The sequence below is a fragment of the Canis lupus genome, chromosome 34, assembly GCF_048164855.1.
Source record: "Canis lupus baileyi chromosome 34, mCanLup2.hap1, whole genome shotgun sequence".
NCBI classification, from domain to species: Eukaryota; Metazoa; Chordata; class Mammalia; order Carnivora; family Canidae; genus Canis; species Canis lupus.
In genome coordinates this window covers 10,901,651-10,918,532 of record NC_132871.1, presented here as the reverse complement: position 1 = coordinate 10,918,532, position 16,882 = coordinate 10,901,651, and the positions used below count along the sequence as shown (strand labels likewise).

The 16,882-nt window shown below is 55.3% G+C and overlaps 2 protein-coding genes and 1 long non-coding RNA gene across 4 annotated transcripts; 2 read left to right on the top strand and 1 right to left on the bottom strand.

The window, feature by feature from the left end:
- The first annotated feature begins 1,561 nt into the window (after positions 1–1,561).
- HOXD9 (homeobox D9) lies at positions 1,562–3,971 on the top strand. The gene is made up of 2 exons (XM_072811443.1): positions 1,562–2,660; positions 3,007–3,971. The coding sequence occupies exons 1-2, from the start codon at positions 1,691–1,693 to the stop codon at positions 3,246–3,248; spliced, it is 1,212 nt and encodes a 403-aa protein (XP_072667544.1). The 5' UTR covers positions 1,562–1,690; the 3' UTR covers positions 3,249–3,971.
- Positions 3,972–9,542: 5,571 nt separating this feature from the next.
- On the top strand, positions 9,543–12,042 carry HOXD8 (homeobox D8). 2 transcript variants are annotated; one of them, XM_072810981.1, is made up of 2 exons: positions 9,543–10,167; positions 10,587–12,042. In XM_072810981.1, exons 1-2 carry the CDS (start codon positions 9,558–9,560, stop codon positions 10,877–10,879), a joined length of 903 nt encoding a protein of 300 aa, XP_072667082.1. In that variant the 5' UTR covers positions 9,543–9,557; the 3' UTR covers positions 10,880–12,042. The 2 variants fall into 2 exon arrangements, with proteins under 2 accessions (XP_072667082.1, XP_072667081.1); XM_072810980.1 differs by having other exon boundaries at positions 10,584–12,042.
- A 2,486-nt stretch (positions 12,043–14,528) lies between these two features.
- On the bottom strand, positions 14,529–16,471 carry LOC140624250 (uncharacterized). The gene is made up of 3 exons (XR_012023751.1): positions 16,319–16,471; positions 15,008–15,120; positions 14,529–14,643 (listed from the first exon to the last, which is right to left on the bottom strand). It is a non-coding gene; the product is annotated as an uncharacterized lncRNA (long non-coding RNA).
- Between the last annotated feature and the right edge of the window lie 411 nt (positions 16,472–16,882).

Sequence of the window (16,882 nt, the reverse complement as noted above, 5' to 3'; positions counted from 1 at the left end):
CTAAGCTTCACAGTTCTCACCCAGGGAGTCTTTGGGAGATTCAGTATTTATTCAGAGTTTTAAATTTCGCCCTGAAAACCAAGAACCTTCCCCAGTTCCGAGACAGAACCTTGAGGGGAGCCATTTCCTAGGGGTGAGCGAGAGGGAGAGAGACAGAGAGAAGGCTCGGAATCAGGGCCAGGTTGGAAACGCCGGAGTAGATTTGCCCAGACCTCCATTGGTTGGGCAGGAGAAGGAGGGCAATTTTAACTTCTCCATTTAGTCCCTGCGATGTGGGGAGCACCATTAGTTGTTGACAGGGGGCCCTGTCTCAGAGGAAAACCCGTGCTACAGGCAAAGGCATCTCCTCTGGAACAAAATCAGAAAGCCCTTGGCAAAGGCAATCAATCAGGCCATAAGTAGCCATTTACCCCCTTCCTTTCCGGGGCTCGAGGTGGGCTGGGATCCCTCCAAGGGTGCTCTGAGCAACTTGTAGAGTGAGGAATATATCCTCAGCCGCCCGCTCTCTCTCGGGGGCTGCTTTTGTCTCGGCTCCCAGCCGGGCTTCCGAGGCTTTGTACCATGGATTTGGGAGTGACAATGGGCATTTCCCTCAGATTCAAGGCTGCCCAGCATTACTTCTGGAAGCAGGGTGGGGAGGGGGGGTGGAAAAGGGAAGAGGGGGAAGAAGAAGAAATGGGGAGACGGGGGCCCAGGAACAACCCCAGGAAGCGGCCCAGCGCGGGGAGCAGCGCTTCCCGCTGGCCTCGGGGAGGCAGGGTTGGGGCGGTGGGGTGGGCGGTGGGCGGTGGGCGGGCGCGGGCCGCGGTCGCGTTTGGGTTCTGCCCTCTGGCCTGTTCTCTTGCAGGGCCTTTCCGGCAGCCCCGGAGAAGACAAGGCGCCCCGGCCGCCGCTGCCCCCGCGGTGCCGCCCCTGCAGCCCGCCAGCACCCCAGGGCACACCGCAGCCCAGCGGAGGCCGCCGCAGCACCGGGTCGGCGGGGCCCGGCCGCCCCCGCGCACCCCTCGGCCGCGGCGTGTGTCCGCCTCCCGTCGGGGGGTGTGTGGCTGCGCGGGCGGGTGCGAGGGTGCCGGGGGGCGGAGGCCCTCCGAGCTGCTCCATCCGTCCGTTTTATTAGGGACACATTAATCTATAATCAAATACACCTCATAAAATTTTTATTGAAAGGCATAATATCATTACAGAGGTCTTCCACCTGTTTTAAACAACACGACAAGCTGTGAGCGGGCGTGTGTGGGTCTGCGTAGGGAGGGGCGGCCGCGGCCCGGGGCAGAGACTCCCCGCGGGCGCCAGGGGGCCGCCTCCGGAGGGCCGCCGCCGCCCCGCGGGCCCGGGCTGCTCGGGGCTCCGGCCCAGCGGCGCTCGCAGCGCTCGCAGCGCCCTTGGCGCCCGGGACGCGCGGCCCGCGGCTCGGGGAGTCCCGGGGCTGCGGGGGCAGCGCCCAGGTCCGACCCGCACGGCCGCGGGCGGCAAGAGGCGGCGAACAAATAGTCCCCGGCGCCGCCTCCGGCCGCGGTCGGGCGCCGCCGCTGCAGCCGCCGCCGGGCTGGCCGGGCCCCGCCGGACCGGGCTGGCCGCGCGGACCGGGCTCCTGGGCTCTAATTGCGGCGCTTGTGTTGATGATGATTTTTTTTTTTAAATCACAGCAGCCCCCAGTTTGCGGACTGATTTACTCCCGGTATTGGTAAATATGATCACGTGGGCCGCGCGACCAATGGTGGAGGCTGCAGCCTGCGAACTAGTCGGCGGCTCGGGCGCCGGCGGGGAGCGGCGCGGCGGCGGGCAGTGTAACCTTGGTGGGAGCGCGCGGCGCCTCAAAATGTCGTCCAGTGGCGCCCTCAGCAACTACTACGTGGACTCGCTCATAGGCCATGAGGGCGACGAGGTGTTCGCCGCGCGCTTCGGCCCGCCGGGGCCCGGCGCGCAGGGCAGGCCCACAGGTGTGGCCGACAGCCCGGCCGCCGCCGCCGCCGAGTTTGCCTCGTGTAGTTTTGCCCCCAAATCGGCCGTGTTCTCCGCCTCGTGGTCCGCGGTGCCCGCCCAGCCCCCGGCGGCGGCGGCGATGAGCGGCCTGTACCACCCGTACGTGCCCCCGCCGCCCCTGGCCGCCGCCGCCTCCGAGCCCGGCCGCTACATGCGCTCCTGGATGGAGCCGCTGCCCGGTTTTCCCGGCGGCGCGGGCGGCGGCGGCGGCGGCGGCGGCGGCGGCGGCGGCGGGAGCGGCGGGGGCGGAGGCGGCCCGGGCCCTGGTCCCAGCCCCGGCCCCGGCCCCAGCGGCCCACCCAACGGGCGCCACTACGGGATTAAGCCTGAAACCGGAGCGGCCCCGACCCCCGCCGCCGCCGCCGCCGCCGCCACCTCCACCTCCTCCTCCACGTCCACGTCTTCCTCCTCCAAACGGACTGAGTGCTCCGCGGCCCGGGAGTCCCAGGGGAGCGGCGGCCCCGAGTTCTCCTGCAACTCGTTCCTACGGGACAAGGCGGCAGCGGCGGCTGGGGGACCCGGGCCCGGGGCAGGGATCGGGGCCGGGGCCGGGGCCGGGGCCGGGGCAGGCGGCTCGTCGGAGCCCCCGGCTTGCAGCGACCACCCGAGCCCGGGCTGCCCACTGAAGGAGGAGGAGAAGCAGCATCCGCAGCCGCCGCAGCAGCAACTTGACCCAAGTAAGTGCAAAAGAAATTGCCCCCTGATTTATTGCTGAAACCTGTAAGGCTCGAATGTGCAAAACTGATAGTTTTACTAACCTATAAAAACGTCTAGACGCCTACTCTAGCCTAGGCGAGCAACACGCATCCATAAAAAGCTTCCCATAACCACCTACCCTAGGCGCGCGGTTTGTACGGTAAACAGAGCGCGGGCATTAAGGCTTTTTATGATAATTCCCCCCAAGTTGTGAAAAGCGGCCATCCTTGGTGAAATTAATTTAACGACCTCTCTCCCCCACCCTGTCGTCTCTCCTTGCCTCCCCTCCGCCCCTCGATCCCTTTCTCCAAACCCCCCTCTTCGTAGACAACCCTGCAGCAAACTGGATCCACGCTCGCTCCACCCGGAAAAAGCGCTGTCCCTACACCAAATACCAGACGCTTGAGCTGGAGAAGGAATTCCTCTTTAACATGTACCTCACCCGGGACCGGCGCTACGAGGTGGCAAGGATTCTGAACCTCACAGAGAGACAGGTCAAAATCTGGTTCCAGAATCGTAGAATGAAAATGAAAAAGATGAGCAAGGAGAAATGCCCCAAAGGAGACTGACCCGGCGCGGCGCCGGCGGGACCACTCTGGGCTGCAAAGGCAGTGGGGTTTTTTTTGTTGTTGTTTGTTCGTGGATGCTTGATTTCCAGAAATTCTCCAGCGATTCGGACATTTCCTCTCCCCCATCCCCGCCCTTTTTAGGTAGAAGTGACTGTGTGGTTGGTCTCTGTGAGGTATTTGGGGGACTCTGTATTTGCTCGCTTATGTGTCCGAGAAACGAAGTGGCTTTGGGGTTTTGCCTTTTCCCCGCTCCCTCCCTTGACTGAACCGTTGGTTCCGTAGGAAATGCTATATTTTGTGAGTGCACGCTGGATTGAGGGGCCCTCTCCTGTGTAAATGTTCCCTAGGTTTCTGAAAAGTGCTGTAGTTTAGCAATCCCAGCGTTGCTCAAGCAGGGGCCAAGTGCGCCCCACTTCTGAGGATGAAGGCAGAGCGACCGCAGTGGGAGGCCCACCCGGGGGCCCACTAGTTACCAGGGTCCCCTTTCCTCAGGGAGCCTGGGGGCCCTCCACTGAGACCGGGAAGGAGGCCTAGAGGGGAGCCCAGGGCCTCTGGTGGGTCGGGGTCTATTCTCAGTGCACTGGAGGAGCCACTCTCTCCTCGGAGGGCTCGGCTTGCGTGGGCGGCCGCGGGTGGAGGCCCTCTGGGTTCCTGCCTGAGAACCAGTTGTAAACGTTACCGCTTCCTACCAATAAATGCTGACCTGATCAAATGGAGCCCAGACGCTGGCCCTGAACACTGTGTGCCTGCTTTCTCCGTCTCTCTGCAAAATATCACCCTCACAGGACTCCGCTTCCATCCCTGGGAGGGAGACACTGCTGAAAATCTGGGGACCTTCCACCTGAGAAGTGGGTCTGCTGTGCCCCTGAGTCTCCCTTTGTTGGGCAGACCCAGCCAGAGCACAGCCCCGGGGTGCTCTTGGCTGCTCAGTCCTTCCCTTCTGCAGCCCGCTTCCAGCTTCTCAGCGAACTCTGTGCCCTAGGCCTGGTGTCAGCCTTGCAGCAGTGCCCAGCGGGGCCCACGGGCCCCGGAAGCCAGGCACCCTGTGGCTGGGGCGATGGCACCGTCACACCCCTTGTCTCCCTCTGCTCAGGGAGGACCAGCCATCCGCTCCCCATTCTAAACAAGGGGGAGACCAGCTCTGCACTCTGCAGCGACTCCCCCACCTCCTCAGGCTGGCTGGCTCCGGGAGGGCTGAGCCAGTTAGGCTGTGAGCTTCCGCCCTACATACAAGAGCCCCAAAGTGACCTTAGCAGATCGAAATGGTCAAGGCTCTCCCCCGCAGCTACCCCCACCCCATCTCATCGCCCCCTCCCCGCCGCCCAAACTCAGTTCCCGAGTGTGCTTAGCTCCCAGGTCGGCCCTCAGAGGGCCGCACTTAGGGGCTAAAATGAAGGTCATTGTAAGTGAGGGTTCGGCCCAGCACAGCCTTTGCAGGCCTGAGAGTGGGTGGCGCCGGGTGTCCTGGGCTGGGGGGAAGGGGCAGGGGCGATGGCAGAGTTTGGGGGGGTCCTGATGAAAGAGGGGACTTGAAGGAAAAGAAGAGGGGGGCTGGGAGGGAAAGCCAAGGCCCAGATCCGGCCGAAGGTGCAGCGTACCCCCGCCCCTGCGGCCAACCCGATACCTAGGGCTCTTTGAAAACAGGAAGAGCCAAGGTGTCATAAAGCCATCGAGCCGGCGAGACGTCTGGAGGTAATGAGTTTACGACAGGCTCGGCGCTTCGCTTTGAAACCATCTCATTTTGATGTTGTGTTTGTGGGAGGAAGGGAAAAATGCAGACAAAACTGGGTCTTAAAATCTGGACAATAAAATATAAACAAGACTGTGTTGGACCAAGAAGGCAGGGGCTTGGGAGCCCCCAGTGAGGTGTGAGCACCTAGGAAATAAAAAAATGGGGGGGGGTAGGAAAGAGGAGATATCATGATATATTTCTGATCTTTAAAGTGGGCCAGGTACTAGAATTAGCCTACAGTGGGTGGCTCTTTATAATATTTCACTATGGCCACGGTCTAGCTCCTTCTTTTCTCTCTCTCTCTCTCTCTCTCTCTCTCTCTCTCTCTCTCTCTTTTTCTTTCTTTCTTTCTAATTGGCCTGTTCTTTGGGGGGGAGGAAGAGTTAGTGATCTTGAGTCATTTACTCCAGCCGAGGGTCTCCCAGCCGCATGGTTGCCGGTTGGCACACACAAAAAAGAAGTTATTTAAATGCCCTTTCATGAGGATACCTGGCTCTCCATTCCAAACTTTGCAGCAAAAGTATTGTTGTAAATTACATCCCTTTGCTAATAGAAACGTAATCGTTACAGCTGATTTGGAAGAAAACATTTTTGAAATTGAGAAAAAAACATTAACCTCGAAGGAAACACCTAAGCTGATTAAAGTCTTTGCTTTAACAAAAATTCAGGTGGAATGCTTAGTCAATCCATTTCACTCTGTGACTTTTGATATAAATTTAGAAGCTCGTGTGTTGTATATAGAAATGCCAATACACGCAGACCAACAGGGCCTTTCCAGCCACGCAGAGATCCAGCAGAAAGCCTTTAGTTTGTTTTCTATTTCTGCTTTCCCCTGCCCTCAGATTGCCCAGCGAAATGGGCCTGAAGGATTAAAATCACAAAGCTAAAATAGCAAATATTCAGCGTTAAAAGAAAATATTAATAGAACGTCTATCATTTCTTCGTTTTCAAAGTGCCTGGCTCCTCCGACAAAAAAAAAAAAGCCTGTTGTTGATATTTAGAAAGTTGTAATTTTTGTTCAATCTAGCCTGTCCTTTAATTGTGGGCGATTCCGGAATGGGGACCTACTGTGTCTGGCAAAAGCAGCGCTGGAAGCTTTTGAGAAAGACAGTATTGGAAGCTCTCGGGAGTACAAGTATCTTTGGCGTTCAGGAGCCCCTGCTTAGTGCACTTGACTTGTTGACAATCAAAGGGATGAAGCATTATTAGTGTCAGCGATCCAAGCCCCAGTCAAAATAAAGAGCAAGATTAGAACTGGTCGAAAAAAAGGGAAGTTAAACTCGGTCGGCTGGAGGCTGCATTTTGCCACTAGAGAGCGCTGTTGCTCCACTTTGTGATCTCGTAAAGCTGGCTCTGCGGCGGCGAGGAAGGTTTTGATTTAAAATATTTACAATCTTATTTTTAATTCCAAATTAGGATAAATTTAACCAAAAAGAAGCAATGTACACTATTAAATTCTCCAGGCGTGTTTGTTAGGTATAAAATTTTGGATTAGTCAGGATTTCAGAAAATTTGGACTATGGCACAGCTGAAACTATAAAATGTTATGGTGAAGTTAATGCATTCTATCAAAACAAACGTGTAAAAGCATAGATCTTTATTTACAAAGTTAATCGCGCTCTTTCCCCATTCAGATTATAAACAGAATGCACGGGGTGGGGGCGAGGGGGGAATTAAATGTTTTGTCCCAAGAGGACATGTTGTGCTGTAATGCTTTCTTAATTAGGCCAGAATGGGTAGAAATGAATTTCGTGGTGTCTGTTTCTTTTTTTTCTTTTTCTTTTTCTTTTCTTTTTCTTTTCTTTTTTTTTTTTTTTCTGCACCTAAGAAATCACACGGTTCTGGAAGGTGCCTTGTATTACTGAGATCTGGGCTCTCTCTTTCTCCCCATTCTGTTCCAAAGCCCACTCATTGATCCAGAGTTTAAATGCGCACCATTGCACACGCCGAACACTGAAATTTTAAAAAGCCACAATTACAAAGTTGGTTCCAAGGCTTTATTGAGAATAATTCCCTTTTAGTCGGGTATTTGCAAGGTTGAAGTACAAATCGTGGACTATCAAAATCTGTTTGTTCGCCTTCCGATTCCAAGGAAGTTTTACCTGGCGATAGATATCCGGCAGAGAACAACAACAAATCCGGCCCCCTCTACCAGCCCCGGGTCTCCTCCACTCCCTAGTAATCTAAAATAAAAATAAAAATAAAAATAAAGCATGCCTGTATCATCTGGAGATTCATTAACAACCCGTTTACCTTGACCATTGCCAGCCAATCCCCGTAGAAACAATTGAAAAAGAGTATTTAGACATTGTCTTGCTATGCCTTTCCATCTCGGTGTCATTTTCTCCTTTTGCAAAACATGATTCAGTGCACACGGACTGACCTCGGGATCGCACTCACAGACTGGACCAACCCACAAGGAGTAGGGGGTAGTTGAAATGAGCCTCCTGCTGCGCCTTGGGGTGGGGAGTGGGGGGTGGGGGGGGAGCCCGTCTCGGGTTCTTAGACCTTTGTATTGGGCGCGGGCTGCCGGCGTGGAGTGCGCTGGCGTTAGCCGCACGGTCCCAGGTCAGTCCCGAGGCTGGTGTGGGCCTGGTGCCTTCACGACAGTGGGTGATCCCTAAGGCAGAGGGGCTCGGTCCTCTAAAGATTGCACGAGGAAGGCCGAGTGGGCGAGGGAGAATGCACAGTACAGACGTCTTATTACACTTATTGGACATGAATACGCGTAGAGAAGGGGGTTAAACGTAACATGGGGGAGAGAAGACGGTGTGTGACGCTGCGCGGGTTCCTAAAAATCAGCAATATTTTGCCGATTCGCGCTCGACTTGCCCCCGCGACTCGGGACGTGTCTCTTCCTCGTGGCTCACAAGCTAGGATGAGCCTTCGCTTTCCTTCCTTTTGGGAAAAATTAGTAACTTTTTAAGCCGCGTCCGGCGCCCGCTCTGGGCACTAAGTTCCCAGGCTTGGCAGACGAACCAGAACCATCAGCAGACGCTGGGCGCCGCCTTCGGCCGCCTGGAACCGGCGCGATCCCAGCAGCGGCCCCCGGGGCCCCGGGTGGGGGCTCGCAGGCGGCGGGTCCCCCCACCCCCCGCCCCCGCGCTCCGCCCGCGGCCACCGCCCGCCCCGGGCCGCTCCAGGCCGCGGCCGAGACCCGGGGGCCGCGCGTCCCGCCCCGGCGCGGGTTCTCCTTCCCGCCTTGGAAACGGCGGTGCCCGCTTCTCTATTTAGTCCCTCGGCAATGCTAATGCGCGCCCCCCGCGCCCCCGCCGCCCCGCATTCTTGTCTCCCCGCCCCCCCCCCCCCGCGCGAGCCTGGTGCTGACGTCTATCAAGGGTGAAATGATGGAAACTATATTCATGGGCATGATTTCCATTAAATATCAATTAACCTGGGAGCCTCAGCCAGGCGTGCAGTGCGTCAAGGGTAAATGTACATCTCATTTCCACCAGGCCTGCTCGCCTGGAAAAGGCGGCCTGGAAAAGCTCGCTCTGGTGATGCCAGGATTGGGGTTTGGGGGTCACCCTCGCGGCCTTCCACCAACCCCCTGCGAGGGCCCGACCCCAGCGCGCGGCGCTCCCGTGGGTCTACGCCGCCCGCCCTTGCTCCCCGGGGCTGCAGCGCCCGCGTGTCCAGAAGCGCAAAAGCCACGGCCGGCCTCCGGGGGGCTGCTCCAGGGGCCAGCGGAGGGAGTCCTGTGCTCCCGCAGCCTCCTGGGAGTGGCCTCCCTGCCTCCCCCCAAGTGTAAGGTCCTCCCGCGCCCCCGCCCCGCCAGCCCCGAGCCGCGTCCCGGGGCCCCGGGGGGCGAGGCGAGCCCTTGGCAGTGCGGCTTTATGGGCCCCCTTTAAGGCCGGCGGAGGCATCTCCCGGCCGGCGTGAGGAGTCCCGTCGGGAGCGGCGGCGGCGCCTCGGCGGATCCCTCCGCGCGGTTATCTCGCCCCCATCTTCTCCTCCGCGCAGTGGCGTGGTGCGAAAATGCCTCGCCGGGGCGCACCGGGGCGGCAGCCTCGGCGGCGGCGGCGGGAGCGCTGGGAGGGGGCCGCGGGGGGGCCGAGGTGAGAGGTGGCGGCGGGCACAGGGTGTTGGTTTTTTTTTCCTCTCTTCCCTCCAGAGCGGGGGTTTGTAAGCCGGAGCCAAAGAGTGTCCCCGTGGGCCGGGCGCACTTTTTTTCTTGTCCCCGTGCGCTCAGGGCCGCCCGGTGCCGGAGAGGAAACAGTGGAGGCAGCGGGGCAGGTCACCCGGGGCGTCGGCGATTATATTGCGGCCGAGCCGGCGCGCGCCGGGAGAGGCCGGGCGGGCGGCGAGCGCGGGGGCTGGGCGAGGCCCCGCGACCCGCGAGGGAGGCGGCGGCGGGCGCAGGAGCCGGGCATGAGCGCCCAGTAGCCGGGTGCCCGCGGCCGCCGGGCCTCAGAGGCGACGCGCGGGCGGGCGGCGGCGGCGGCGGCGACGTAGCCCGGCGGCCCCGGCGGCGCGAGCAGCCGCCCCAGAGGCCCCCGCGGCAGTGCGGCCGCGCCGAGGCGCGCTCCCTGCCTGCTCCGCACCGCCCGCCCGGGGCCGCCGCCGCCGCCGCCCCGATGAGCTCGTACTTCGTGAACCCGCTGTACTCCAAGTACAAGGCGGCGGCGGCCGCGGCGGCGGCGGCGGCCGCGGCGGGCGAGGCCATCAATCCCACTTACTACGACTGTCACTTCGCGCCCGAGGTCGGCAGCCGCCACGCCGCCGCCGCCGCCGCCCTGCAGCTCTATGGCAACAGCGCCGCCGGCTTCCCGCACGCGCCCCCGCAGGCGCACGCGCACCCGCACCCGCACCCGCACCCGTCGCCGCCGCCGCCGCCCGCCGGGCCGGGGTGCGGCGGCGGGGGCGGCCCGGGCCCGGGGCAGGACTACTTCCAGCCCGGCGGGGGCAGCCCGGCCGCAGCCTACCAGGCCGCCCCCCCCCCTCCTCCGCATCCTCCGCCTCCGCCGCCGCCTCCCCCCTGCGGCGGGATTGCCTGTCACGGGGAGCCCGCGAAGTTTTACGGATACGATAACTTACAGAGACAGCCGATTTTTACGACCCAGCAAGAGGCCGAGCTGGTACAATATCCTGACTGTAAATCGTCCAGTGGTAATATTGGCGAGGACCCAGACCACTTAAATCAGAGCTCGTCTCCTTCTCAAATGTTTCCCTGGATGAGACCACAAGGTTGGGATGCAATTTTTTTATTTTTTTTTTATTTTTAATGCGGGGAGAGGGGGAGAAATCTGCTTTCGTCTCACGTTCTAGCTTTAAAACTACCTTTCCCCTCTCCCTCTTCTTTTCCTTCTCGTGTAGCTACAGTGGCTCTTATTCATAAAGTAATACTTTTTTTTTTTCCCCCTTAAAGTAGAGAAACCGCGTAAAGATGCGGACAGAGCAATCGGGAGGACCTTCTCTCTGTTCCTCTTGCCTGCATATTATATATATATATAGAAATATATATATCAGAGCGAAAGAGACTTGTGTGTATTTCATCCCTCAGCTTGTTCCAGAAAGCTCCAGCAACCTGCAGAGGCACCATGACATTTCTAAAACGCTTATTTTCCTTTTTCTTTTCTTTCTTTCTTTTTTTTTTTAATCAGCAGCTCCTGGTAGACGAAGAGGAAGACAAACCTACAGTCGTTTCCAAACCCTAGAGCTGGAAAAAGAATTCCTTTTTAACCCTTATCTGACTAGGAAGAGAAGAATCGAGGTTTCCCATGCCCTAGCCCTCACGGAGAGACAGGTAAAAATCTGGTTCCAGAACAGGAGAATGAAATGGAAAAAAGAGAACAACAAGGACAAATTCCCAGTTTCCCGACAGGAGGCGAAGGATGGAGAAACCAAGAAGGAAGCCCAAGAGCTGGAGGAAGACAGAGCTGAAGGCCTGACAAATTAACTTCTACCTTTAAAATTTTACCACAGACTATTAAAACTAATGATCAACACATGCTGTTGGACACCATCTATTTTCTTTGTTGGAAAGGACTTTACCTGTATTTCAAGCTACCTTCATGTCACTGCTCTTGAGGTTTCTGCGCTTTGAGAGGGGTTTGGGTGTTAAAAAAAAAGTTTCTAGTATCACACAGAAGCAGCCCTTGAGCTGTCCTATGTAAGGGTAATTTGATACTGACCTTGTTGCTATATTTTTATAATGGTAGTTTTTAATGTCTGAGCTGGTGATTTGCCTCAACAACGTAAACTTCCTAATGATTAGCACTAAATAATTGAATATGAAATGCTTTATTAATCAAATAAGTGCACTTGAACACTTAAAATCATTTCTTTATGGTGAGTAAATTAAAAGAGATCTATTAATTTTTTAAAAAAATATGCCTGCAGAATATTTACTTTATGTTATTTGATTAAAACATATTATTTATGTTCTGTTTTTCTGCTTTTATAATGAATGGTTCGGGTGCCTTTTGTTTACTCCTAAAAGGTTTGAGTGTTTTGTAAATGTAATATCTCGGGGAAAAGTCTGGGCCAAATATTCATAAAGCACATGTTAGCTGAAGAGTGTAATGTGTAGTCCTGCTCTGCAGCTTCCTTAAGCTTGGGGGAAAATGTTGGGCCAATGACAGAAGTTTCAGGAAAATGTCACAGTTGACATTTAATAATTTTCTGTAGTCTATACAAATTATAGCAATTTAACCATCTAAAGTGAATGAATACTTGAAAAGCCGATTATAACATTTTCACTCATTAACTTTTCACTCTGGCGAGTCGCCTTGTGAAATGCCTCTTATTTCTCAACTTGCTTTCGTTTTGAACTGCGCTTGGTATCGCCTGAAATCGCTAGGTCTCTATGCTGTGGCCGCTGCTGTGATTCCGTTTTTTGAATAGGTGCCATATTTATTTGTATTCCCTTCGCTCTGTTTGCACGCCCATTTTGAGCCAACTTGTGTGCGTCTCAGATGTCGGTTGGTACGTCCTCTGCTGTTCTCCAGGATGGCCTCACCTATTGAAACAAGCCCTGAGAGCAAATGCAGAAAAATCCGAGTGTAAACAACCGCTCCAGAATATAGCTAGCTCCTCAATAAAGAAATGAATCTTTTTCTAGAGCTAGTGTCTTTGAGCGCCGCACATAATCCTTTCCCTGAGTCAGGAACCACCATCTGGACTACTAGAAGGCAACGTTTCACCAACGCTTCTATTTGATTTAAAAAAAAAAAAAAAAGAGTGGGGGTTACAAGCACTGTGCAGTAAAAATAAATAAATAAATTCAGGGGAGGGGTCTCTTTTTTCATTCCAGAGAGAGCTGGCTGGGCTACCCTAGCTTCGTCTTGCTCTAAATAACCTTGCTAAGATACTGTGAAAGCTTTGAACTTCGCAAAGGACTCAAGTTGTGGGCCCAGCGGGGGAAGACCCAGGGTCCAGGTTACACCACAGATTATTCCGCTGAGCCTGTGCTGATGCCGGGGTTTGGGATCTGTTATTAACAAGATATCCATTTTCCATTGGAGGCTGCTCCTGCAGCTGCCATTTTATGAGGAAAGAGGAGGGGGAAGAGGGGTAGTAGAGAAGAGGAGAAATTCAAGGAAACTAATATTTCTCCCCCCAAAACGGAAAGCACTTCGTCAGGTAGATATTGAAGAGCTCTTTGCTTTTTCTAGATGCGTTTGTTTTTAAAGAGGTACATTTTAATTTCCAGAGTGCTTTTTATTGCACAGGTAAGAAAATGGAATCAGTTTTAGGCCCGAACCAGCCCCTCAGGCGTCGGTGGGCTATTTGCTTACCACTTCAAGAACCTGGGGAATGTTCTGGTGGGGCCAGAAATGAAGTACCACCTAGCTTTCTATCCAGGGAGGAGGCTGTGGTTGTGGCATTCACGGACCTGAGCCAGGAAAGACAATTTTAAGTCACGGGTGGCCTGCGGCTTAAGGAACATTTGCACGAGAGGAGACAGCTGCAAATGTGCATGCTGGATTTGGAAACGTTCTGCTCCGTGTGCTGCCTGAGACTCTGCTGTTGGCAGTCTCTGCTTTGCTCTGTAGAGCAAAGATGCCAAGCGCCTGAAAGCATGGCTAGGGAGCAGCCTGTGGGGTGGTGGTGGTGGAGGTTGGTGGAGGTGGAGGTAGCGGTGGCAGTGGCGATGGTGGCTGCAGCCGCAAGCTGGTTAGAGCTGCTTGCTGGCTAAATTCCAGCTACCTTTCATTGAAGTGATTCCTCTATTAGCAAAATTTGTTGTCTCCCGCGCAAAAATGCTCCCCAAATTCCAGTTTTAGAGCCATTGATTTCGGGCAAGACTCAGGGGACCCAGTGCATGAATGGATGTGGAAATGAAGGGAAATGAAGGGATGTGGAAATGAAGGGGAGTAGCAATGTCTTTATTTCCTCTCTATTCTGTGTTGCTCTGGAAGTATATACCTTCTTGACCCATCGCCCCAAACCCATAGTAAAATTGTAAGGGGATCAGTGGCTCAGTGGTTTAGCGCCTGCCTTTGGCCCAGGGCATGATCCTGGAGTCCAGGGATCGAGTCCTCCATCGGGCTCCTTGCGTGGAGCCTGCTTCTCTCTCTGCTTCTCTCTCTCTGCGTGTTTCATAAATAAATAAAATCTTTTAAAAAACTGTAGCTCTTGTACAGAGGAAAAAAACCCAACTCTGTTGTAATAGCTGGTGCATTGCAGAGTATTTGTACACCTACAAATTTGGTTTTCTGGGTATATATTTGGTGTATTTGTACATACACATAGATTACACGTTGCAGGAAGTGTTGGTCATAAATAAATGTAGTTACATACGTTTCTTTTGGTAGCTGGGAAAAATCATGGATCTACCTTTAAATAAAGAGTTTGGGGAATTCTCCCTCTTGCTCGCGCTCTCTCTCTCTCGCTCTCTCTCACACACACACACACCTTTTAGTGGCCAGAAACCCCCCATTTTGGTGTTTCATGCAGACAGACTCGAGGTGTCGAGCACAGAAGATACCCCATCTAATTGGCTCAAATCTGTAAACACCCGAGGGTTGCCGTGAAGCGAGCAAACATTTTTGCTGCAGAAATTTGCATAAACCTTCAGAGAATCCTTTGAAAATCTAGGCAATGCTTTTCGGCCCTGGATTGCTTCGAGTCTGCTTAGAGAGGTCTGTAAACCGTTTAGAGAAAAATAGGACCCTCCAATGTTAACATTGAATGAAAGAACCAAGCCTTCCAAGTGATTTAGGTTCTCTGTTTGCGAGGACCAGAAACACAAAAGAGGGTGTGGGTCTCAATGGTTTCTAGAGAAAAGTCAGTTCGGGGACTGCCATTTTGTGAGGTTCCACAAAGCCCAGCACATCGCCTGGATTACCTCTGCACAGGGGAAAAAGTGCAAATATGGCTGCCTTTTCAAAAGTGCAAAGTCTTTTCCCAGCCCCCCTTCCCCAGGCTGAAAAGGAGGGTCATAAAGCTCTGCTTTTATGTGGGTAGGGGAAAATTGACAATTGAGATTATTTCTTAGAAAATTCTAGAAGTGAGCAATCTCTGTTCAGTTCCATATGTACAGATCCGTGTAAAGTGTTCTAGCTTGGAAGGGCCCCCAAATTTGCCCCACATGTTCTTACACATTTTCTTTTGTAATTAAAAACATTGTTTTATTATTCTTCAGTGCATAAGGTGTTGCTATTTCACATCCAAGCTTGTGTCCTCTGCTTCCCTGGTGTTTGATGCTTCTTCCGGCATCTGGGGGTGGACAAGGGAATAAAGAGAACATTTTAATGGACCTTGGCTACTGCTATGGTTCCCTCCAGCAAAGTTAGAGAGCACACTGTTTCTAGAAAGAATACGACTTTTGCTGACAGATGGCAACAGAATTCCTTTAATAAAAAACATCCAAGGTCATCGAAACCTTTTCAAGGGATACAAATGGCCTGCTCCAGAGGGTGCTGTGTGTTTCCTGTTTAAGTCTATGTTCACTTAGGTACTTACTGGATGTGAGGATGTTAATAACAGAAAACCTACCTGTAGACATCCAATGCAAATATTTATAGATGCATTACCAGAAGTCCAAAGACAGTGTCCTTGAAAGGATGGGGGGATGGGTTACCTCTTCCAGGCAGGTTCTGAAGCCTGGATGATCATGCCCGTGCATTAATGATGAGGAGAATGCTGGGGCCCTCAAGGACATTTACTTTCAGCTGGTGTTCTCTGGAGCAGCTCCTATCAGAAGTGCAAAAGGAATGTGACTCCTGCCTTTGAAGAAAAAGGGCTATTTTTTCCCCAAGGCTGAAACTGAGGATCCGCTCTTTCCCCCGCCCCCGAACAAATGGAGCCCCCTCCTCTTCAATAATGCATGGAGCAGGCTTTTTGCTGGACAAATACTGGGGGGGGGGGGGCGGTAATGGAAAAGGGAGAAACTAGAACTAAATTGCATAGAAACAAGAATTGCACTTAGGGGAGACATAGCAAGGGGCTTCACAGGGGACCCAGAAAGACTGCTTCCCCTTTAACCCAGTACTGTCCAGGAGGATATTTCTGCGAAGATAAATGCCAAGTGTTGGGAATTCAAACTGTTTTGGAGAAGTTGACAAGTACTTAAAACCAATTCCAAGCTGAGAGCTGGTTGGTGACTCTCCTGCCCCAGAAACCCCAAGAAATGGGAGGGACCCCAATTTATGTCGGAGAGGCGTTAGGGGGAGGGCGGGCTCTCTTGGCCTGCAGAGCCCAGGTTTCCTGCGCAAGATCACTGGGGCTGGCTCGCCTGGAGAAGAGGGGCAAAAACCGAAAGTGCCTGCCTGCCGCTCGGGAGCGGGCCTTTCTGGGAGGGAGGGGCGGGGAGGGGAAGCCAAGTGACCCGCGCAAGGAGAGTCGGAGGGGGGGAGCCCGGCGGGATCCCCTCCCGAGCGCCTGGGCCGCGCACCGCATGCATTTCCCCTCCAACACAACTCTGCTCGATCCAGCAGAGGTTTCGAGCCAAAGCAAAAAAAAAAAAAAAAAAAAAAAGCAAAAGCAAAAGAAATGCTTCCTAGAAAAGGTGAGAGTCAGGAACCATGGAGGCGAGAGACGCAGGGAGAGCAGAGAGGGGCAGGGAGGAAGAAAGAGGAGAGGGGGAAGGAAGGAAACGGAGGAGGAAAGGAGCGAGCGAGCGAGCAGGAGATAGCGGGGAGAGAAAGAGGAAAAAACATGGCGCTTGCGAGCTGTATGTGCAAAATCCGCAAGGAATTGCAGCAAATTCCTTTTTGTTTGAAGAAAATTTACAACTTGGTAATAGACCTTTTTATGACCTATTTGCGGTCGTCATTGGCTGCGGCTGGTCATGTGCAGGCGCCGCTCGCCTTCACGGCCTTTTTCCTGATTTCCCAGGCGAATTTCCCCCCGCATTCTGCCTTCCTGGAGCCTCACCCCCTCTTTTTCTAACCTTTGTCTCTGCAGAGGTGGGATCCAGTCGCCGGCTGCGGGGCTGCGGGGTCCGCGGCGGCCTCGGCTCCCGCCCGGCGCCCCGCGGGGCCCCACCGCCGCCCGGCTCGGGCCGCGCCGCGGCCGCCTCCGGAGCCGGCGGGGAGCCCGGCGGGCGGGAGAGCCCGGAAGGAGCCCGGGGCGCCGAGGCCCCCGCCGGCGCCCACGGCTCCCGCCCTCCCGCCGCCGCGCCCGGCCTGCTCGGGCGCCTGCAGCCCGCGGTTCCGAGGCGCCTGGGTCTGCAACGCGAGCGCCTCCCTGCAGCCCCGCGCGCGGAGCCCGGCAGCGCCTAACGGACTCCAGCGGCCGCCGGGCCGCCCGCCGCCTCCTGCGCCGCAGCCTCCGGGTAAGAGCCGCCCCTCCCCGCGCCCGGCCCCGCCGCCAGGAGCCCCGGGGCCGCCCGGGGAGCTCGGCCCGACGCCCCGTGCGGCCCCGGGACCCCGGGGCGGCCGGCCGCGCCCCCTGCTTCCCCAGCGCTCCGCGTGCGAGCGGGCGTCCCCCGGGGCCCCGGGTGGGGTGCGGCGGG